The sequence below is a fragment of the Eschscholzia californica genome, unplaced genomic scaffold, assembly GCF_041429995.1.
Source record: "Eschscholzia californica isolate CP2 unplaced genomic scaffold, dmEscCali1.0.p SCAF_6, whole genome shotgun sequence".
NCBI lineage: Eukaryota > Viridiplantae > Streptophyta > Magnoliopsida > Ranunculales > Papaveraceae > Eschscholzia > Eschscholzia californica.
The window spans coordinates 31432408-31455031 of NW_028238483.1; the positions used below are offsets into that span (position 1 = coordinate 31432408).

General features: G+C 37.3%; 4 protein-coding genes across 5 annotated transcripts; 2 read left to right on the forward strand and 2 right to left on the reverse strand.

Moving 5' to 3' along the window:
* Positions 1 to 444: 444 nt before the first annotated feature.
* Positions 445 to 2113, forward strand: LOC147533545 (cysteine protease RD19A-like). Its single transcript, XM_086647129.1, has 4 exons — positions 445 to 987; positions 1179 to 1298; positions 1373 to 1619; positions 1734 to 2113. The coding sequence occupies exons 1-4, from the start codon at positions 514 to 516 to the stop codon at positions 2009 to 2011; spliced, it is 1119 nt and encodes a 372-aa protein (XP_086503255.1). The 5' UTR covers positions 445 to 513; the 3' UTR covers positions 2012 to 2113.
* An 83-nt stretch (positions 2114 to 2196) lies between these two features.
* On the reverse strand, positions 2197 to 8843 carry LOC147533546 (V-type proton ATPase subunit a2-like). The gene is made up of 18 exons (XM_086647128.1): positions 8576 to 8843; positions 7897 to 7941; positions 7325 to 7447; positions 7107 to 7214; positions 6533 to 6643; positions 6279 to 6452; positions 6046 to 6183; positions 5710 to 5817; positions 5447 to 5554; positions 5190 to 5338; positions 4838 to 4991; positions 4302 to 4462; positions 3930 to 4136; positions 3644 to 3827; positions 3469 to 3552; positions 3179 to 3372; positions 2822 to 2881; positions 2197 to 2714 (listed from the first exon to the last, which is right to left on the reverse strand). Exons 1-18 carry the CDS (start codon positions 8714 to 8716, stop codon positions 2510 to 2512), a joined length of 2454 nt encoding a protein of 817 aa, XP_086503254.1. The 5' UTR covers positions 8717 to 8843; the 3' UTR covers positions 2197 to 2509.
* Positions 8844 to 12085: 3242 nt separating this feature from the next.
* Positions 12086 to 16585, reverse strand: MCM4 (Minichromosome maintenance (MCM2/3/5) family protein). Its single transcript, XM_086647131.1, has 17 exons — positions 15883 to 16585; positions 15670 to 15798; positions 15511 to 15592; positions 15251 to 15383; positions 15089 to 15160; positions 14890 to 15015; positions 14696 to 14809; positions 14360 to 14572; positions 13879 to 13977; positions 13631 to 13791; positions 13449 to 13545; positions 13176 to 13337; positions 12979 to 13059; positions 12801 to 12879; positions 12575 to 12711; positions 12401 to 12451; positions 12086 to 12313 (listed from the first exon to the last, which is right to left on the reverse strand). Exons 1-17 carry the CDS (start codon positions 16571 to 16573, stop codon positions 12239 to 12241), a joined length of 2502 nt encoding a protein of 833 aa, XP_086503257.1. The 5' UTR covers positions 16574 to 16585; the 3' UTR covers positions 12086 to 12238.
* A 117-nt stretch (positions 16586 to 16702) lies between these two features.
* Positions 16703 to 22621, forward strand: LOC147533548 (FG-GAP repeat-containing protein). Of its 2 annotated transcripts, none has more exons than XM_086647132.1 (13): positions 16703 to 17020; positions 17399 to 17557; positions 18077 to 18328; positions 18433 to 18552; positions 18658 to 18738; positions 18918 to 19013; positions 19417 to 19512; positions 20133 to 20186; positions 20282 to 20485; positions 20812 to 20937; positions 21237 to 21302; positions 21466 to 21759; positions 21852 to 22621. In XM_086647132.1, exons 1-13 carry the CDS (start codon positions 16958 to 16960, stop codon positions 22329 to 22331), a joined length of 2091 nt encoding a protein of 696 aa, XP_086503258.1. In that variant the 5' UTR covers positions 16703 to 16957; the 3' UTR covers positions 22332 to 22621. The 2 variants fall into 2 exon arrangements, with proteins under 2 accessions (XP_086503258.1, XP_086503259.1); XM_086647133.1 differs by having other exon boundaries at positions 16770 to 17020; positions 17399 to 17618; positions 17724 to 18328.
* Positions 22622 to 22624: the final 3 nt, after the last annotated feature.

The window sequence follows — 22624 nt, forward strand, 5'->3', positions numbered from 1 at the left end:
ACCCTAAAGAAAGCAATCAAAGAGTCCTAAAAATTTCACAGACACTCTTGTTTTAACGTTCGGTGACACATTTGCCAAAACATTTTGTAAATAGGTTACACTGAGTATGCCCTCAAAATCACTACGGCTTCAAAAGCGTCTTTAAAGTGTTCTCAAAGCGTCTACTAGAACCGCAACAAAACCCAAGAACAGTTGTCGAAAATGGCGTAAAAACTTGTTGTCCAGAGCTTCTTGAAGGTTCTTGCCTTATCCAACTTGGGTGGTTACGACATATTATCGTCGTATTATGATACGTTAAGTGTGATACAATTGGGTCCGGGTTTCGTAAGCCAATCCTGAATTCTGTTAGCTTTGCTTTAACTTTCTGTTTCCAAGTTTTTGGTTTCATTATAATACACTAACGTGCTGGAAAATAAAGGAATAACAAACAACCCACCATTCTTACTGCCTTTGACAGTTAACTTCTACCTATAAAACCAAGTAATAAGAAATCATTGGGTCATTCACAAATCCATGGATCATTTCTCTTTCACTCTCCTCCTCCTCTGTCTATCTCTGGCCTTTTTCTCCCCAACAACTTCTTCTCACGAATCCGACGATCTTTTGATCCGTCAAGTAGGCTCTCACGAGAACAATGTCAACCATGATGATTTAATCTTGAATGCCGAACACCATTTCACAAGCTTCTTGAAGGAATTTGGTAAGAAGTATGTGGATGAAGATGAACATTCTTATCGATTTTCAGTATTCAAGACTAATCTTAACCGAGCCAAGCGTCATCAGATGCTTGATCCATCTGCTGTTCATGGGATTACTCAGTTTTCTGATTTAACACCTGAAGAATTTAGGAAAACTGTTCTTGGTTTGAATCGGCTTCCTCTTAGAATTCCTAGTGATGCTCATAAAGCTCCTATTCTTCCTACTACTAATCTTCCTACTGATTTTGATTGGAGAGATCATGGTGCTGTTACTAATGTCAAGAACCAGGTACAAAGAGTTCTATTTTTGTACATTCTTATGTACTGTTTTTTTTTCGAACTTGTATTTAAAATCTGGCTAGAGATCTTAATTAGCTCGAGTTAGATTTTAGATGATCTGTTATTGTCTAACTCGTCTAAATGGTGCTTTACTCCCCCTTTTAGGTTGATATAATGTCTTCTATCGTATGGTGTTTTTAGGGTTCTTGTGGGTCGTGTTGGTCGTTCAGCACAACAGGAGCATTAGAAGGACCTAACTATCTCGCAACAGGGAAGCTTGTACCTCTAAGTGAACAACAACTCGTTGACTGTGATCATGAGGTTCAAAATCTTCTATATATTTTCATCACCTCAAATTTTGTTCCATATTTGATCTTATGGTTCTTTTTTGGCAGTGTGATCCAACTGAAGCTGGGGCTTGTGATTCAGGATGTAATGGTGGATTGATGAACAGTGCCTTCGAGTATACACTCAAAGCTGGTGGGCTTCAACGCGAGGAAGACTATCCTTACACTGGAAAAGATCATGGTACCTGCAAATTCGATAAAAGCAAGATTGTTGCTTCAGTTGCAAACTTCAGTGTCGTTTCACTCAACGAAGATCAAATCGCTGCTAATCTTGTGAAAAATGGGCCCCTTGCAGGTAAGTCTAACACCGTCATCCTCAAATCTCAATCCATTATACAAATCATCAATGAATCCAAAGAAAACCTTAAGAGCGGAAATCATTCTTTGTTTGTTGTTCGATTGAATACAGTGGGAATCAATGCAGTTTTTATGCAAACTTACGTCGGCGGAGTTTCATGTCCTTTAGTTTGCTCAAAGAATATAGATCATGGTGTGTTGTTGGTAGGATATGGAGCGGCAGGTTATTCACCGATTCGCTTGACAGAAAAACCATACTGGATCATAAAGAACTCTTGGGGAGAAAAATGGGGAGATAAAGGGTACTACAAGATCTGCAGGGGAAGTGATGTCTGTGGTGTGGATTCTATGGTTTCAACTGTAGCGGCTGTTCATGTTAATCAAAAGTAAAATATCAAATTACCTTCTTGATGTTTTCCTTGATTCACATGTAATAAGATCACCAGATTCTTCTTTGCTGTAATTGCAAGTTTAAACAGGAAGCGTTTTTTTACTTCGAATGCTTGTAAGAAAATTAATATGAAAATTGACATGTTCTTCAAATCTGAAGCTTCTGAACAAATGACTTTGATACAGAATTTAAATTCAAAATCGGATAGTCATAAAGAACGATAAATAAGAGTATTATTGCTACACATGGATATAGATTAGCCAGCCTCACCCCGCCGACTATTTATTGCCTCTGACGAATAAACTACAAACAAACATCTAATAGATGGAAACTGAGAGGAGGTGTCGGTAGGCTAAACCAACCCTTATTCCTCCCCTATGTTTTTTTTTACTGAGCTCATTGTCAACCCATTGGCTCTTTCTAGACATCGTTTTGGTTCAAATAAAAGAATAAATAGATAATATACCACAAACGTAGGGCTGCTCAGAGGGGAACTATCACTCCTCCTCGTCCCCAACCAATAAAAATGAGAATGGACTGAATTTGTAACCATCCCCTTCGTAAAACTTGTTCTGAAACTCCACCCAATGAAGACGTAAAGCATGTAAAAATGCACTTAATGTTTCCATAACGAGCAGAACTCCAACTGTTGCAAAGATGAATACGATGATGCCAACTCCAAGGATTATGACATTGTTGAACCTGTACAATTCAGTTAAATAAAATGAGATAAGCAATTACTGTTGTTATTCGTTTTGTTCATAAATCAAATCTGAGAACGTTTAAATAGTAATCGGTAGTCATCTTACCCCCAGGCAAGAAGTAGAACCTTCTCGTAGAAAACACTTGACAACTCAGAATGCGCAAGACTGCACGAATGCAAGCAATAGTTATTGCACCATCAGAGTCAATAAGCATAATTTCGGTTAAGCAGTGATTTGGTTTAAAAAAATTATGTAAAAGACATTTATTAAATAATATTAGACAGTTCTATCTCATTTTAGGTGATCGAGGTAAATTGTGTTAAGTTCTGGTGATGCTGCTTCATACAGCGCATTGAGTGAACCAATATAAACAAAATGTTATGTGCAGGCATAAGCAGAGAATCATGCAGAAAGGTGCTCCCTGAACACAACAGAAACAGTATCGAGCTGCCAGCTGCTTACCTTAGGGCCCATAAACGAAGGTATGAAGCTGTATTTGAAACTGCTCCGAGCACAAACTCTATAGTATGTATGAGCTGATGGACAAAAACTTCACTGAACTCGAATTCCTCATGGCCATGGGGATCGTGACTTGCTTCTACTGCAAGAGAGTTTTCGGCGCTGGGAAGTGGTTCATATGATTGACCTTGGTGCCTCTGCAACAACGAATATGATCAACTCATTCAAAAAGAGAAGAAAAAAACATATTAGCTATAGAAAAATAAACAAGAGCATAACAAATATAAGCAGACCTTTTCGTGTTGTTTCTTTAAAATGAAAGGCTTTGGCAAAAGCATCCATGGCACGGCAACAAGAGCCGACAATAACAAGACTTGCTGATGGTTAAAACACTAAATGAATCAGTTGAAAGTCAAGAATTAATGGAAAACGGAAAAAGCTATAATTGAGAAGCAGAAGAAGAGAGACCTGAAGAGTTTTTTGTCCAGCAAAAAGCTGGTTCTCCCCCAGATCATCGGTTGGACTCAGGAACATATATATCATTACATGGTATAAATCAGATTTTGAACCCGTGCACCACTTCACAATGATGAGAAGAGAAAGGTAGCCAAAGAGACTGTTCAAGAATATCATCTGGGGAACAAACTGAAACCTGGAAAGAGAAACTGGATATTAAGTTAACGGAGTCAACAGCAACTAGCGTACAGGTACTATGAAATGTGGGTACACAGTTTAAGTTAAGAATATAGCTCACCAAACATTCACACTGTTCTTGAAGAACCTGGCGTTGAAAAAACTCAAGATGATTCCAAGATTCATTTGAGCTACACCAATAAGAATCGACATCTTCATCTTCAATGAGTTGAGGAACGGCAATTCAGATCGAGTACCATGCCACTTAGGATCCACACCGAAGGGATATGTGTCTCGAACCTTAATCAATCCCCATGTAGTAGAATCTCTGCAACAAAGAGTCAAGAAAGAACGGTCAGATAATAACTCATATGGAGAACTCATGTCATGAGATAAATTAAGAATCTCAGTCAAGGGTAAACAATAATCATTATTAGCTAAAAATCTTGTCTTGTTAGTGGATATAGAAGTAATAAAACTGATTGACAATTACCCGCAGGAAGCATCTCGGCATGCATAAGCAGAGCGTCCAAAAAGTTCAAACGGTACCGAGAAGAACTCATTATAGATCAATCCCGTGTAAATTGAGAATAGAGACATCATCATAATAACATAGCGACCACCAAAAGTCATTTCTGTGATGTCTCCAAGTTTCTGTTGACACGATGCAAATACGAGTTATGTGACAAGAAAAAAGAAAATATGTTGTGAAGGCAGTAATTCATAATGGATATTGGAAATTCAAAAGCAAAGCTATTGACAAAGAAAATTTTAAAATTTATAAGAGGGGTCATGTGAAGTAGAAAGATGAGAGAGGGGTATTTAGGCCTGGAAAACAACAAATTACGTAAACAGAGTCTTGAGATGAGAGTCAAAGTTCTTTTGTATCTCAAATGTTTGACAAATCATAAGGGCTCCATTACCTGATAAAATTGTGATGTATAAAGAGTAAGACCAAGTGATTTGCAGCTTATCAGAAGAATTTTAACAATCTTGAAATACAAAATATGGAGTTAAAGCATGGATTACCTGACTGGATAGCTTCTTCTCTCTGATTATAAAGAATAAAGTTGCAAGCAGTAAGCAAATTCCGTGACCCCAATCCCCAAACATGACCGCAAACAAAAAGGGGAATGTAACGATTGTGTATAGACCAGGATTAGCTTCTTGATATTTAGCCACACTACAATGACAAATAACCACAATTTACAAGTGTCAATTCCTCGTGCATAAACCTCTACACAGAAAACTATTGGGTTTCTCCAGTAAGCAGGGTTTTATAGCAAATACTTAAACTTAGTAAATCTTGACAAGTTAAGTTGACACTAATAAACTTTGAAGTATAAAACTAATAACAAATGATCTCAAAGGAATGTCTTACCCATATGCATCAACGATTTCTTGAAAAGCAGTGGTAAATTTGTTAGTTCGAAAATATGTAGGTGGTGATTCCTTTGTTTGCAAAATCTGGAATACTGCTCCAACTTGTGAATTGCTGTCAAAGGACGCCCGCTGTAGTGCTTCCTGGATCTGCAAGAATCAATACTTACAATTGCTTAGACAATATAGAGTACAAATAATTGTAACTGACGTTTTTCATATTTAATAACTGAAGCATGAAATAGCAGTATATGATACCTGTTTTGTAGCAAAAACAGGACTCCACCCTTCTCCCACAAGACATTTCTTTGTCACATCAATGCTGAGCATGTTTAGCGTGTGGTAAATGGATTTTTCCTTCCTTGCCTACACAGACAGTTACAAAATTTCATATGCTAGATATTATATACCACAATCCACATTGCTATATTAATAACTAGATGTTTCCACCAAAGAATGCAAATAAGCACGCCGAAGCTACAAGGTTTAACTTTTAAGATGGGGTTTGTCAGATTACGAACCAACAGATTCCACTGCTCAAACTGACTGCCAATGGTCTTCAATAGATTGTCACGTTGCATTAGCCCAATATCAATTGTAGTCTTCAGCTCTGCAATTCTTCCAGAAACCTAAAAATAAATATGGAGGCATTAGATTAATTGTTCGTGTATTACAAGTTCATTAGTCGACAAAGTCAACTGTTTTGAGATGACATGATATGATATACTCCATCAGTTCCAATTAAGATTCCCAACGTACAGGGTAACATACACCAGAGCTAAACTCAAATGCAAAGGAATTACTAGAAGGGAATGCAAGTAATCGAGATACACAATGATATACGATGCAACGGATACCTCTGTTATCACTTGTGTGTGTTTACCCATTTCTTCGGTAAATGGGTAACGATTTGCTCCAAAAGCATCACAAATCTTTAAGATCTTGGCCTTCGCTCGTTCTCCCGAATAGAAAACCACAAACACATTTTTCTCAACCTACATAGCAACAATAAAGAGCGAAGGTTATCAAGCATACAAACAACAAAAAATAGCAAGTGCGACTTCAGATGTAAATAAAAGTATGCCCTAACCTTCTCCCCTGAGACGGGATCAATGACGGGCTCGTCGACTGTAGCCTGTTTAATAAACACATTACCCCTAGTAGCACGAAACAGAATTCTTTCAAATGCCATTAACTTATCTCTGGGTACAAGGCCACTGACAAATCCCAGTTTAACTTGTTTTGAAGGATCTACAGATATTTCCTGAGGAACAGCGAAACCAAATGTTATTCGAAGGAAGAATAAAATTTAGTTACTCAAAACTGCTTCACAAAAATTTATACCTGGTCCAACAATAAAGGAGTTTCAAGGGAGTCTTCACCAACTTGACTTGCTTCAATTTCTCTCTGCTGAGCTGTAGCGTTACTTTGAGCTGAGTGGAAAAATTCACCAGCCTGAAAAGATCAGAACAATACATTGAGAAAAAAAGCATTTTGTTTTCATGATATCAGTGCTAGAACCCTGAAATCATGTAGACACAATGTTAAGAAAATGCTCATTGGCGACTAATGGAGAAAAATCTGTCCATATTCTAAAGAAATTTTAAGTAAGACTGAACATCAAATTGACACACAAAAGGAAAGATGTATTGGTAAATTGGTACAATTCACAAGCACGGAGAAAACAATCTTGCATAAAACTTACAAGCAAGCCCAAAATCTGATTAGCAGACAACCACTGCAAATGTTCTTTTGAAAATCTAAGAGATGGTATGGAGAAGTTATGGCTTAAACTTGAGGAAGTTTCTGACACCCACAGCAGAAAATAGCTTATATTGCTATTTTTACTCCAGTAGCTAAAATGGTCATATCAGTTCTGGCACAATAACTTATTAGATAGCAGTAAAATATGCAATACCTTCTGCAGAACAAGCTTATATTCTACGAGCTCGTTATAAGCACGCTGCAACTTGTCACTGTTTGCATTTACTTCAATCAGCTCGGCTTCAAGTTCTCCAAGTTTTATCTGGTCCATAAGTAATAAAGAGGATAAGATAAGTCAAACAGAACAATCTATTCTTGCAATGTAATCAAAAATATATTCCACATCCTCAGTATATATATGCATTTACGTACCTCCAAGTTATCCAAGTCAATATCAACTTGAGATGCAGGTGTTGCTGAATGTGATATTTCTGCCTTCATCATTTGTTCCTTAAAAAAACGTAATTTCCTTGCCATCTCTCCACATCTTTTAATCTGTAAAACATAAAAATGAATAAATGCTCATTTATTTCTATTTATGAGCCTATGAGGTTCATGTCAACTATTGTCTTGCTATTAGCTTTGTATCCTGCTCCTGAATCTCTAGTTTTTGTTAGGGAAATGGCTTGACATGGTTGACTAAAAAGATTAAAAAAAAAAATTACTAGCCCGATTGGCGATCAACACGGAATATAGTAATGAGCAACCAAATAAACAGAAACGGTAACATCATAATGAATATAAAAGAATAAGAAAAGCACGGGCTTCATGAAAACTTTATAAATGTCTTGATAAGGCATCAACTCGTATGAGAAGCAAACTCTAAGATATTCAACTAATGGAATATCGCTAACATGAGCAAAATAAGAACTCAAGCCACAAGCTTGAACTTGATCCTAAAGTAAACCAAACCAAGCAAAATAAAGCTAAAAGTTAAAATTTACCTGTGAAGCATAAGTTCGCTGGAAAGGGCTCTTTTCCACATTGAGCTGGATAAACATGGCAAAAATATTGTTAAAACTATTGAACATATAAAATTGAAGAGATAAAACCAATAAAGGTACCAACTTTTATCGTTCTCAAAAGAAAAACATATCCAATTAGACACAAATTTGCTAACATTCAATAGGAACCTGTATCTAAGTAAACTGACACTCAATTACAGCACGTCAAACCAAGTTACCGAATTATCATGTTTTCACACTTTCTCGGTCTTCCATGAACCCTAATTTAACCATCACACTACGTAAAAACCCCAATAATTAGGCTAAGCTATTCACAAAGATTGTTTAAGATAAGGATCACTTAACTCGAAAAACTGTAAATCGAGAATATAGATGACTCACAAAGCAATGAATTCTACTAAGATTTACTGCTAAAATACATCAATCCATTTGCATAAATACGGAAGGAAAAGCTCTGGATCCATAACTTGGAACTAGTTCTTGAACTGCGAGCAACCTAGGACTTAAAGACTAATTCAGATGAGGAAATCAACAAACAGATATAAGATCAAAACCTAATCGAAACTAGGGAAAAGTGATTCTGGACTTCACTTAAACATCATGAAAACACCAATAATAATTCTGATTAAAAACAATGAATTGAAGAGAGAAATTTTACATCTTTGAATTGAAGGAGACCAAGTTCACCAAGATAAGAAACGGTTTGATGAGCTGATTCAATTGGAATAATGAGTTGAACTAATTGCATCGGCTCAGACCGGAATAAATCCATTGATGGACAGCAACCGGTTTCCCCCATTTTTAGAGAGAGAGTATCAAATCACTTTCTCTCTCTAGTTCGTCTTCCCTCTCACTGCTTCTCCTCCTCAATCAACAAAAAACTCTTCGATCGGGTTTTTTTTGTTTTGCTCGTTTGACCACCCAAAACACAACCAGATCTCGAGCTCTGTTTTTTCAATTATTTCGCGGTCAGAACTCTGCCCTAGTTAGATATTTAATTACTATTTATTTAGTTTTTGTCTTCGTCTTGTGTTGTTATCTGGAGATTTATGCGGATTTTATACACGTCACTGATCGGTTCAATATTTACCGTTAGATTTGTGGTGCGATGATAAGTTTTAGGAGGTCTGGACTCTGGAGTATTATCTTCTACGTGGGAACATGTCACATGTTTTCCACGACGATCCTAATATTCTATGGTGAAGTATTGAGGTAGAACTCACTCCTACGAGATACTTAAACGAGCAAAATGCCATTTTGGACACAAACTTGTGATACGTCGAAACCTTTTGACAGTATGGAATGAAATTTTTCACCCAGATCATGAAGCAACTGGGATTCTCTGACTATTGGATCAATCTCATATTCTTCTGTGTTACTATCTCTTCCACGACAGTTCTTATAAATGGTAGACCCGGTCCAATTCTTAATGTCAGCAAGAGTATCAGACAAGGAGATCCTCTCTCTCTCCTCTTTTGTTCACTATTGCTATGGAGGGTCTTCGTAGGATGCTAGATACTCCTGACGGTCCCTATTCCTTTGTAAGTTTCCCCACTCCTATTCGACCATAGAAATAAAACACCTGTTTGCGGAAGATTGTATTATTTTCGATCTCAACTCTCTCGATAACATCCATAATCTTAAGCAAATCCTTAACAACTTTTGTTCAGTGTCGGGTCAGATGATCAACTACGCTATATCCAACATTTTCTTCTCAAAGAACACCCATCTCAAGTTCAAAAGGATGCTCATCAGGAATTTGAAAGTTAGCCAGTCGACAATATCGGACAAATACCTTGACACAAATCTTTTCATCGGATCACATAAGAAGCATACTTTCTTCAATATCCTGAACCAAATCCAACAGAAATTGTCCAAGTGGCATAAGAATCTCATATCCCAAGCTGGTCGTACTGTAGTCATTTTGACTGTCGCAACGACCGTTCCTCGATACCAGATGCAATGTTTCGCCCTTCCTAAAGAAATAAGCAAGAGCATTGAGATCGCTCAAATATCTTTATGGTGGAGAAAATCCAAAACCATCCATACTATTAAATGGACTTCCATTTGCCTTCTCAAGAAACATGGAGGTCTAGGCCTTCGTCTCCCAGATCTTGATAATCGAGCCTTTCTGAGTAAATCAGTATGGCGCTTAAATAAGGAACACGACGCCATCTGGGTAAAATTCCTCAAAGGAAAATATTTTCACAATGCGTCTATTCCTGAAAAAGCTAAACCCGGTAATTCCTGCCTTTGAAAATCCATTACCAAACACCACGCCACCATCAAAATTTTATCTTCTGGGAGGTTCATAAAGGTGATTCTATTAACATCTAGGATGACTACTTAATCCATGGAAACCCTCTACCAATACCCGACATTCATAATACTAATCTTACTAAGGTTTCCCAACTTATAAATAATCACCAATGGAACAATGGTATTCTCATTAGGACTTTTGACCCAGATATGTGCAACTTTATTTGTGCTATAACAATTCAGGAAAATGAGCGTGATAAAATTCAATGGCCTCCCACAAAATCTGGCGTGTTTATTATTAGCTCGATGTTTAGGTATCTTTAGGTGACAAATAACAATTGTCAAGCCATGGAAGTTAATTGGTCTTTTATTTGGAATATTGATATCATATTTAAAATCAAACTATCTTTTTGGAAATGTTGTACGAAGAGTCTAGCAGTAAACCATCGCATTGGTCAATTTATTGGTAATCAGTTTCTTTGTGCTTATTGTAAACAGGAGGAAACCCAAGACCGCGCTCTTTTGCACTGTTCCTATGCTAGATTAATATAGTTTTATTTTAATATTTGCGCTGACTCTGTTCCTTCGTTTACAGATTGAATTCTAACGTGGCGAAATAATACGACCTCAGATGAAATCAATAGGAACATTACTTATGCGACTATTCTATGGTATATATGGAAAACTAGATGTGAGTTATGCTTTAAAAAACAGTCACAAACACCTTTATAGGTTATTCAACAAATTATAGGTACAACAGCTAGAAGATCTCGTATAAATGTTCAACAACACGATATCAATGTTCGGGCATGGCACCCACCTCTACCACCTTTTGTCAAACTTAACTCGGATGCTTCATTCACACACATCTGTGAACGAGCAGGGATCGACTGTATTCTCTATGACTCTCGATCGACTTTCCAAGGAGCAGTAACAGAAATAACAAGAGGAAGAAATGCTGAGGAATACGAGTGCAAAGCCATTTTACGGGGAATGAAATGAGCCAACATCAGACAAATAAAATACCTTCATAGTGAAAGTGACAACATAAACATTATAAACAACCTTCAACATCATACTTCAACCGTACACTGGCAATCTCAGAGTCACATTAAGGAAATTCAAAAGTATAGAAGTTGCTTCCAAAAGATTACCTACTCTTACACCCAGAGAATTAACAACAATAAAGCAGACAAATTAGCTAAATGAGCGCGTATTAATAATAGTAATTGTAGTTTTCCTTATTTCTTTCGACTCTAGTCAGTTTGTAGTTTTATTTCATGCAGTTTCAACAAATAAAGTTATAGCTAAATACTAGTCAAAATATATAGGTAAAGAAAAAATAAATATTTTATAATTATTATTTAGATCACAGTAGATAAAAAAACTAATTTATATAACTTCAAAAATATTTATGTATATAATTTTTATTAGAATGTAGAATTTAGATAAATGAACTACATACTTTGCTAATTGAGTTCATAAAACGTAATCTGATAAAGAAATTAGAGATAACTAGAAATGAGAAGAGAAAATTATGAACAACAAATGATAATGGGTGAAGAACGTTGCATCATGTATCTCTTCAATGGAGAGTAAGCATACGAGTGTTTCGCCTTTGTTAAAATTATTGTTGTTCTGTTCCATTTATGAATCTCGTTGTTTCTAAACTGTGTTGAAATGCTAGACACATATTGTTTACGCCTTAGATGAATGAGGTTTGTTTCTTGTGGAGTTTGTTTTTAATCTCTTGTTTGCCGTGTAAAGTCTCACAAACCTATGGTATTGCTTGAATCAAAAAAACATCAAGCTTGTGCTGCCAAATTCATTACTGCAATAACCTAAATCAAATATTAACATCCATGTAAAGATGGGTCCTAACAAAGTATGGAAAATCCGATCTAACACAGGCTAGGAATCGCTCAATAAAATCTTATAATAGAGACCCATAGTGTATTTGGGCAGCCAAAACCAAAAGATAACATAAGGTAAAATGAGATTAATATTCATATCAAATATTGCAATTTACGAGAAGATGTTACATGCGTCTATTGTCTACTCATCAGATCCGCTTTACTGTATCACCCTGAAGAACAATAAATCCCTCACTTGCAAGTGTAGAAAGAGCGTTCCGCAACTGAATAATAGTAAAAGAAAGTGTCAGTAAGTCTTGCTCAATTCAGACGAAACCCAGACAAGATTTGCTCTTTTAGAGAATACTTACATCGTTTTGGTGGATTTCCGTTGAACTTTGCTTCTTCAGATCATCCAACAACTGCATAATAGAGGTCAAAGGTACATAAACTTCAGGCAATAGGAACTAGGAAATGAGATGCACAAGTGGTAGATTAAGTGTGAAGTGCTATTTAAATGTCCCAAATCACATGAATTAACCCACCTCAGCTATACGAGTTGGGGCTCCTCCGAGTTTCATCTTTCCCATTATGAGGTTTCGAGTTGCTGACAACAGATTTTCTCGTCTTATCCTTTCACTTGCAGAAACTCCAGTTGTAATGAGATCCATATCGATGGTCCCTGATTAGAAAAGAACAACAAATTGCATGAGACCATCAAAGAATTAAAAGTAATGTTACTTAAGTACATTTATTTGTAACTGAAGTTACCAGTGGCGTGATCTGTGGCTGACTGTTGCATGGCAACTTCTAGGAGTCGAAACGCCTCTATAACATCGTGCTTTTCCACCTGCACAAAATTGAAGTAATCTCAAATTAATAAGAGAAGATTTCAAATTGTTTTCTTCAAAACATATATATCGTTGTTACAACGCGAGGTTTCACTAACCACTTCCGAGAAACGCATCCGAGCTAGGGCTTCACTTATACGAATTAAACTCTCAATTTGCCGAGGTGTTGCTGTTATCACCTGGATGACACCATAAACAGAAAAATTCAATGATTCGAGTAGTCAACTATAATTTCCCAACATTAAATAAGCGGATCGAAGATCTGAGTGAATATTACTCCAATAAAATAGAGTACCTTTTTGCTGCTTCCTGGGAAGTTTCCTCTTCTCCTCAATTCAACATATCCACGTGTTAATTCCTCTGCTGCTTCATCGGATAATTTTGGCTGAATATAGCTTCTGGCATAACTCAGATACGCTGTTAAAGTTGGAAGGTCTAAGACATCTTGCTGTATGGTCTGCAAAAAGAGAGAAGAAACCCATTCATTCACGACCTCTAGACTTACAAATGTTAAAATCTCAAAAATAACAAAGGGTATCTTCTAATGGTCAAGAAGGAATTAACTAACCTCAGGATTCTCAAAGTGCAATGCTACAATATGTTTAGCAAGACGTCTATCTGATTGCTCATCAGCTTTGTCAAGAAGCAAGTATATCAAATCAAACCTGAAAGATTTTACCAGTCATGTTTAGTGCAACAAGAATAAAGCAACGAAATGATATAGCATATTATATATGTATATTTACCCACCTTGATAGTAAGGTAGGAGGAAGGTGGATGTTGTCAATGACTGATAAGCGGGGGTTATAACGTGAACCACTTGGATTAGCACAAGCTAAAACTGAAGTTCGAGCATTAAGAGAAGCAATAATTCCAGCCTTTGCTATTGAAACAGTTTGTTGTTCCATTACCTGTTTCAAGAGTATTAAAAGATGAACAAATGAACTTCCAGCTGACATTGAAGAACAAGTAAATGTGAGATAGAGAAAGTAACTCACCTCGTGTAACATACTTCTAGCATTCTCGGACATTTTGTCGAATTCATCAATGCAACATATGCCTCTATCACTCAAGACAAGTGCCCCACTCTCCAGAACCTGGAAATTCAAACAAGAATAAAGGTCACCCACTTCAAGTTCGAGTTTTAGCAATTACGGTGATGAAGTTTATTATGTGGGAACATATTGGCTGAATGGGCTTAAAGCCCTTAGAATGCCCTAATCTTAGTAACCCATAATAGTGTTTATTAAGATTAGGTTTGTAAGCATTGAAGTCAAAATAGGACTCTGTTAGGGCGGCCACGCCATAAGGGCAGACATCGGCTATAATAGCCTCTTTTAATCTTTTATATCTTCTTTATTTCATTTATATTGTTTCAATTCAATGCCTTTTAGTTCATAGTTAGATTCTCTTAATCATTCCACTGCATTAACATCAGTTTTACTCAAAAATAGAAAGATCTGACGATGTTTATCTTACCGTTTCACCTGTTTCGGGATCCTTCGTAACATAGGCTGTCAAACCCACAGCCGAACTCCCTCTTCCACTTGTGTAAATACCCCGAGGTGCAAGTTTGTGTATGTATTGGAGAAGCTGTGACTTACTAGTTCCAGGATCACCCACCAGTAAAATGTTAATATCACCACGGAAGCTAGCTCCAGATGGTAGCCTCAAAGCATTCCCACCAAACAGCTACAATCATTTCTTACCATATCAGTGTCATTCTTGGTCCAGTGATATAAGACAGACATACACAAGTTACGCGAAAACATTAATACATGAAAAATGATAGCCCCATAAATCTAATATCCAGACCTGGCAAAGAAGACCTTTCTTAACATCATCCAATTCCCATATGTTGGGAGCGAGCGATCTAGTTAATTTGTCATAAATATCAGGCTGCTTTGAGAGCTCTTTCAACTGCTCGATCTGGAAATTACAATAAGAACATTATAATAGCTGACATGTGACTATTTAAGTGGAATGCAGAAAAAGAACAGCTGATCTACCTTGTCTTGAAAATCAGGGGAGGGGTCTCCGCTCATGTTTTGAGAGCCATTATCTACTTCCATTGGATCTTCTGCCTGCATTCTTGACTTATCGGTTTTCTTCAAATGAAGACAATCTATATAAGTCTGCCATTGAAAAATAAGCACAGTCAGTTCCACCCACATTATCATTTCTAACGTTACAAGATCAATAACATACCTTGAACAGAGATTTAACAGTTCTCTGTGTCGATCCTACTCTGACAGTCATTGCCCTATAAATACCAGTTACCTGTTTAGAACATACAAAACACGGTTTTTAGCTATACGTCTATATAATACCCCTTCGAGTCCAGATTAAAAACCAAAAAGGGGAACTCACCTCAACCCTATCACCGGGCTTTCCAGCATCAACAAGTTTATCATGCATCAGTAAGCTGACTGTGTGAGGGGTACCACCTTCTGGAATATCATCCGGTGTCTCTTGCAACCTCACGATCTGCTTGTCAGCAAACCTGATAATGGACAACAAAATCAACTTATTCAACAATATGAACCTTGTTAAATCAATTAAAACACATAGCTTGAAAATTCAGGATTATAACTTCAATTTTCAAAAAAGTTATTCATAATTTGGCATACCTGCATCGGTTGTGAACAAGAGTCATGGAGTTCTGAGCGAGACACTCTTGTTTCTGGCACCTTGAGGGTTCACTAATTCGGCCTAAAAACACCTAATGTCAGCCGAAAAAAGTGGATATACAACATATTCAAGTAAACAGAAGGATTTATGAGTATTACCTCGCTCTACAACAACTGGCTCAGAGTAAAAGCCACACACAAGACACCTAAATAAAGCTTCCCTGATTTCAGGTATTATCGAGCTTGATCGAATGATCATCCCCTTTACTGATACCATTTTTTCAATGTCTGTTTACACCCACAACAACCCAAGTATTAATTTGAATCAAATACATTTCTAAATATGACAAACAAATGTAAAGAAAAACTAACCTGCTGGATTGAGATTTCTCATTGGTGTTGAAGTTTTGAGATTAAAAATTCGAGCTTGAATATGTTTTTCGTATAATTCATTAATACGGCTAGCCATATCCATAAGAACAATATCAAAAATGGCTAAAACCTCAAGTGGGTACCTAACCATTTTAGTGTAAAGATCTGGATCATAACTAAACACATCCTGAGCATCGACATCGAGTGATTCCCCTTCCATATCAAGAATTTGGTGAATCTCTTTCATGTACTTTCCCTCTGTGTGGGTAGGGTGTTCGACGAAATTCCTCAGAAATCGGAGAATAGCAGCATTAACATCCCGAACACTGATGTTAGTTCCCCAAACAAACATGGGTGGGGCTTCATCAACTTCATCCCCCTCCCCACCTTCTGATGAAAGTGGAACATCGTCGGTAGATGTTGGGGTTGCAACTGATGGTGTTGCTCGGCTACTTTTTCTTCTGGTTCTTCTGCTTTGAGTGCTTGATGGGGTTGGTGTGGCATCTGGAGTGGATGCGAATCGAGAGTTGGATGGTGGTGGAGTTGCGTACACTGATGCGTTGGAAGAACTCCTTCCTCTTCTTCTCCGTCGACCATCACCAGGTGATGAGTTTGTGTTTCCGATCGGACTCGAAGACTGATCGATTGGGGATGAAGGGCCTGGGTGAATGGGAGAAGAATCAGACGCCATTAGGGTTCAGGCAAAATGATTCATGATTGTTCCGGTAGGGTTTTAAGGCATTCTTATTTTGGGCGGGAATACTTTATTCTTTTCCCGCCAAAACTGACCAATAAAGATCTCTACTACTACTAGCACTATCACTAGGTTTAAGTGGGACCCACATTGGGTGATATATGAAACCTACCAATATCTGCACCTCGGTCTTAAACCCGCAAATCGACCCGTTAAATTCCGCAGCAAACCTAAATGAACGAAATCTTAATTACTTAACCCCTAAATACCTTCTTCTTCTTCTTCCTTCCGAGAAGGCAAGAACCAGAAGGGCTTGATCTTATTACTATATTTTAGGGATTTGTCTAATCAGAGATCATATAGACGAAGGAGACGCGAGATATGAGGAAACGAGATTTGGCGATTCTTCTACTCTCAGCCTTCGCAATCTTCTTCTCTCTTCAGGTACATACTTCAGTTACACCCTAATTCGTGAAATTCCCAATTACTGCAAAAACAAACCCTAACTGATTCATATCATAATGGAAATTATTCATGAATTGAAGTAATTTGCCCAAAAAAAAATTTGAAGTGAAGTAATTGAAATCGTGATTGTTGGGTTTTTGATCGATTTGGAGTTACATCAATTTAATGGAAAACAAACCCTAACTGATTCATATGATAATGGAAATTATTTTTGAGTTAAAAGTAATTTGCCCAAAAAAATTTGAAGTGAAGTAATTGAAATCCTGTTTTTGGTTTTTGATTGATTTGGAGTTGCATCAATTTAATTCGAGGTCAATTTGAGAGTGTTGACTTTTCTTTGTTTGTGTGTTTATACAGCATGAAGGTGATTTTTCCTTTAAGGAAGCATGGGTTCATCTGTTAGATGAATACCCTCTCAAATACGAAGGCGAACGTCTCCCTCCTCCAATTGTAGCTGATCTAAATGGTGATGGTCGAAGTGAAGTTTTTGTGGCAACTCATGATGCCAAGATTCAAGTAAGTATTAATCGCCTTTCGGCAAAATTTCGATTTCGTCTTAGTTTACTTGTGGTTCTATGTCAAATTCAATCAAGACCAAATCTTCTCAGTTAATTGATACTGTTCCTTTTGAAATACTAGGAATTAAGCACTCCTCTCGGTTCGATAAAAAACATTTAAATAGAAATTTTGTAGATAAGTAATTGTAGTTTGTACCCATTCCACCAGTTGGTGTGCATCTAATGTGTACAAATGATCCGCAGTTGGCAAAATTTTCAACTTGGTTATCGCTATATTACTTGCTACTGATCACCACCATGTATATCATTTTCCGCTTCTCCTTGTGGATTCTCTAGACTCCAAGAAAACATGTCTCAATAATTTAAGGTGTTGTTTGTTGATTTTCTTTTTCATTTTTCGGCCGTGGTACTGTTGAACTGATCTGTGTCAGTTTTCTTATGCTCAGTCAATGTCCTCTTCTAGTCAAACACTTTATTCCCTCAAGAATGATTTTTTCAATGTGATGGTGGATTTTAGGTTTTGGCACCCCATGCTAGACGTGTAGATGAAGGGTTCAATGAAGCTCACGTGCTAGCAGAGGTTTCCCTACTGCCAGACAAGATACGTGTTTCATCTGGGAGACGTGCTGTAGCCATGGCTACAGGTATAATTGATCGCAACTATAAACAAGGACAACCACATAAGCAGGTCTTGGTGGTGGTTACCTCAGGTTGGTCAGTTATGTGTTTCGATCACAACCTCAAAAAACTGTGGGAGACGAATTTACAGGTTTATACGTTATTTGATTTTCTTTCCCACTATTTTCAATATGCTTACTTTTCCATCTCTGGAGTTTCTGAAACCCAGTTATCCTATTTGCAAATTCTTGATAGGAAGATTTTCCTCATGGTGCTCACCATAGGGAGGTGTCGATTTCGATAAGCAATTATACGTTGAAGCATGGAGATGCAGGACTGATTATAGTAGGAGGAAGAATGGAAGTTCAGCCTCATGTATGTCGTTTAGTTAATTATGTACTATTAAAGGGCCAAATGAGTTTGAAAACATATATTTATAACCATTCACTTACGTATACATTACTTTCTATGTTGTTTTAGATTTTCATGGATCCCTTCGAAGAACTAGGGATGGCAGATAAAAATGCTGAGCAACATAGAAGAAGTGCAAGTGAGAAGGAGGTAGCTGCCTTCTACTTGAATGCTTTGTGCACTGTATATAGTATGAATGAAAGGATCCTATCCGCCCAGATTGCAGCACATAGACCTCTACTTATTGTTGCTGATGCGTATTTCTCGGTTACTCCTTCTTTGGTTTCACAGAATTATATTGGTGTATTGATGTCTTTTTATATTTCTAGGCTTCTGAAACTTCTGGAACAGTGGACTTGCGTCATTTTGCATTTTATGCATTTGCTGGTCGCACCGGTACACTACGTTGGAGCAGAAAGAATGAGGTACTATTTTTAATCTAAATAGCTTCCCCGTTCACCCATTTCCACATCTTTCCTTTTACTTTTGTGTTAGACAGAAGATTGAAGACTTATGTGGTTTTAATGGTCGAAACTTCAAAGCATCTACCTTAATGCTCTTAACATTGTATGCTTCATATTAAAGCTATATGTGCACCTTCCATTTCCATTTTAGTTTAACCTGGGGGGTCCATTTCAGAAAGGAACTTGTCTAGTCAATGATTTTGGATAATCAAAGTTCGGTTTTCTGAGCTGTTAAAAGTTCGCAAATAGTAACACATGGAATTCTGTTCTATATCGCTATTTATTCTTTTAAGTTTCTATCTTCATATGAAGGTAATGCATCAATTACCACACTCTCTTACATTTAAGCTGTTTTTTTTGTTAGAATATTCAAACACATTCTTCAGATGCATCACAATTGATTCCACAGCATAATTACAAGCTTGATGTTCATGCTTTAAACAGTCGTCAGCCTGGGGAGGTATGCTTCTTTTTATACAACTTGGGGTTGAGTTTCTCAATGGTTTCTTACGCGCACTTGTTTGTGGTTAGCTTGAATATGTTTATAGAAGCACTCGTATCCTGTGTTGCTTTGGAGAAATATGTTGGTTGTGTTGTAAATGCTTGTGAAAGTTTTAGTTAGCATCTTGGACATTACAATTTCCTTATTCAAGGAGTTCCCTTTTTGCCATGAGTCGGGTTTCTTTTGTCCTGAACACAACAAGATTCTACTTTCCATTTGTTCCCTTTGGTCCAAGTGCCAAACTTGCTGATCAAATTAACTATTTTTGTTATGGTTCTTGATATTTTATCACCTACTTTTTGTAACTAACATTTCAGAGTGAATCTTTAGATTGGATGCAATATCAGTTTAATTGTGCTCTTTTTTTTTTTTTTTTTTAAGTTCAGTCTGTAACTTCATATCCAAGTTGTTTTAGTTTTTATGTGACGTTTAAACTATACTTTTGCTTACTGTTAACACTTGACAGCGCAGAATTGCTTTAATTAAACATTGGAGCCTTCTTAATTGCTAATAGTCTTAAATCGGTGTACTTACTTTTCAATTTATCTTCACCAAACCTTACTCAAACAAGTTAACAGTTTGAATGCAGAGAATTCAGAGAGTCAATCCTTGGAGTCATGCCACATCACTGGGTAATTGAATACTTTATTTTTCGTTCCCTTGGTTCATGTGTATATTTAGAAAAGGAGGAAGTATGGTTCTACCTCACTGCACTTGCTTTAAACAGGATCGAAGAGAGGATACTTCTTTTAAGCTTGCACACTTTAGAAAGCACAAAAGAAAAGCCTTGAAGAAGATGCCCGGGAAAAAGACAAACTTTCCTTATCATGGGACCGAGGAGCATCACCCTCCAGGGAAGGACTCAACTAACAAAATTCCTCGCATAATCGGAAAGGCTACAAGTTATGCTGGTTCAGCAAAAACCAAGAAGGTACTGTTCTCAAGATTATGAAGTTTATTTGTTTGCTGCATGTTCAAATATCCACTTTCGTAAGAAGCTGGTTAGAGAAACTGGTCTTTATCTTCTTCTTATGGGAACTCTGGGATTTTACTCGAGGCAAGTATTCCTCCTTGTTTAAGTGGGCTCTGTTATCTATGCAAGTATTGTAAGTCCTCTGGTAGATTTCATTATGTTGAGGCTTTTGCAACAGCCTTAATCGTTATGTACTTCTCCTGCTCAATCTACTTAAGTCACCAAAATTCAGGTTGCAGTCTACTTTGGCGTAGCAGGGTAACATATTTATTTTGTTCTTGCAGCGGACACCTTATGTTCCTACTATAACAAACTACACTCAGCTCTGGTGGGTTCCTAATGTGATTGTAGCTCATCAAAAAGAAGGAATTGAAGCTCTTCATTTGGCTACTGGTCGTACTATTTGCAAGGTAAACTCATATAACTGGTTTAGATATACTTGATTTTCTTTTCCCCAGTCACTGTCGCTTCTATTCATGTCAAGAGTTTGCTTGTACTTCTGCAAATATTTATAAATTTTTCAGACACCATTGGTGTGTTTTGTGCTAAATGTTTCTGTATTTCTTTATGTTGTTTCTGGTGTAAAATATCTACCGAAAATAATCTTTTTTTCTCGAAACTCTGCTGAAGTACTAAGTTACTTTCTATATCAGAAATAATACATTTGAAATATTTTACATGACTTTGCTCATGTTTTACGTGCTGGCAGCTTCATCTTCAAGAGGGTGGTCTACATGCGGATATTAATGGAGATGGAGTCCTAGATCATGTTCAGGTATTCAAATCTTATACACCCTTCTTCCTGAATATCCCCATCCTCCTATTTCATGGAATAACTTGGTTGTAGTTAACATACCTCAAATAACTCAAGACTTTCCCAAGTTAATTACTCGAATTATTGCTCTCAGCGCTTAATAAATCGCTTTTTGTATTGGCAGGTTGTTGGTGGAAATGGTGCTGAAGTGATCAGCGGATCCATGGAAGTGCTGAAACCCTGTTGGGCAGTTGCAACATCTGGTGTACCCGTTAGAGAACAACTCTTTAATGCGTCCATCTGCCATCATTCCCCTTTTAACTTGTTCCAGCATGGAGAGTTCGCCAGAGGCTATGGCAGAACTTCTGATTCAAGTTCACTTGAAGTAGCAACACCTATTCTCATCCCAACAGACGATGGTCATAAACATAGAAAAGGAAGCCATGGTGATGTCGTTTTCTTAACAAACCGAGGAGAGGTATACTTTCACCATTAACATATTAATCTCCGACAAGTAAGAGAAGAATTAACAGTTGGACACTGAATAAAAAATCTGCACTTGGTTTCTAGGTGACTTCATATACCCCGAGCTTGCACGGTCACGATGCTATTTGGCAATGGCAACTCCTTACAGGTGCGACGTGGTCAAACCTTCCTTCTCCAGCAGGAATGATGGAAGCAGGGACGGTGGTACCCACACTAAAACCATTCTCCTTACGAGTTCATGATGAGAAACAAGATATAATCCTAGCTGCAGGAGATCAAGAAGCTGTCGTATTATCTCCTCAAGGCAGTTTCTTAACTACATTTGATCTCCCTGCTCCTCCAACTCATGCTCTGATATGTGAAGACTTCTCCAATGATGGTCTTACTGATATTATTCTGGTAACCTCAAATGGAGTATATGGGTTTGTGCAGACAAGGCAACCAGGAGCCCTCTTCTTTAGCACGCTAGTTGGTTGCCTCATCGTGATAATGGGAGTCATATTTGTTTCACAGCACCTAAATTCGATGAAGGGAAAACCTAGAGCTTCATCCGATTACAACTAAACATACCCATCTCAGTTGATTGATTGCTACAGAAGACCCAAGAATGCAAGAAAATAGCAGAGAGGCAAAGGGTATATAAGATGGGTGGGGAAGCAAGACTGTTGCGATGTTTAACGAACTAAATTTGTAGTGACGAGTTTCCTTGCATGTTGAATCTCCACACCCAGAAAGTCGAAACTAGTTTCAAGATGGTGGTACACTTTTTATGCTTAGAAATAGGAACTTATTGTGTTACTTCTTGTGTAAACTAATATATTCTGAACTATCTAATTAATTGGGAGCTTCTAGTACAG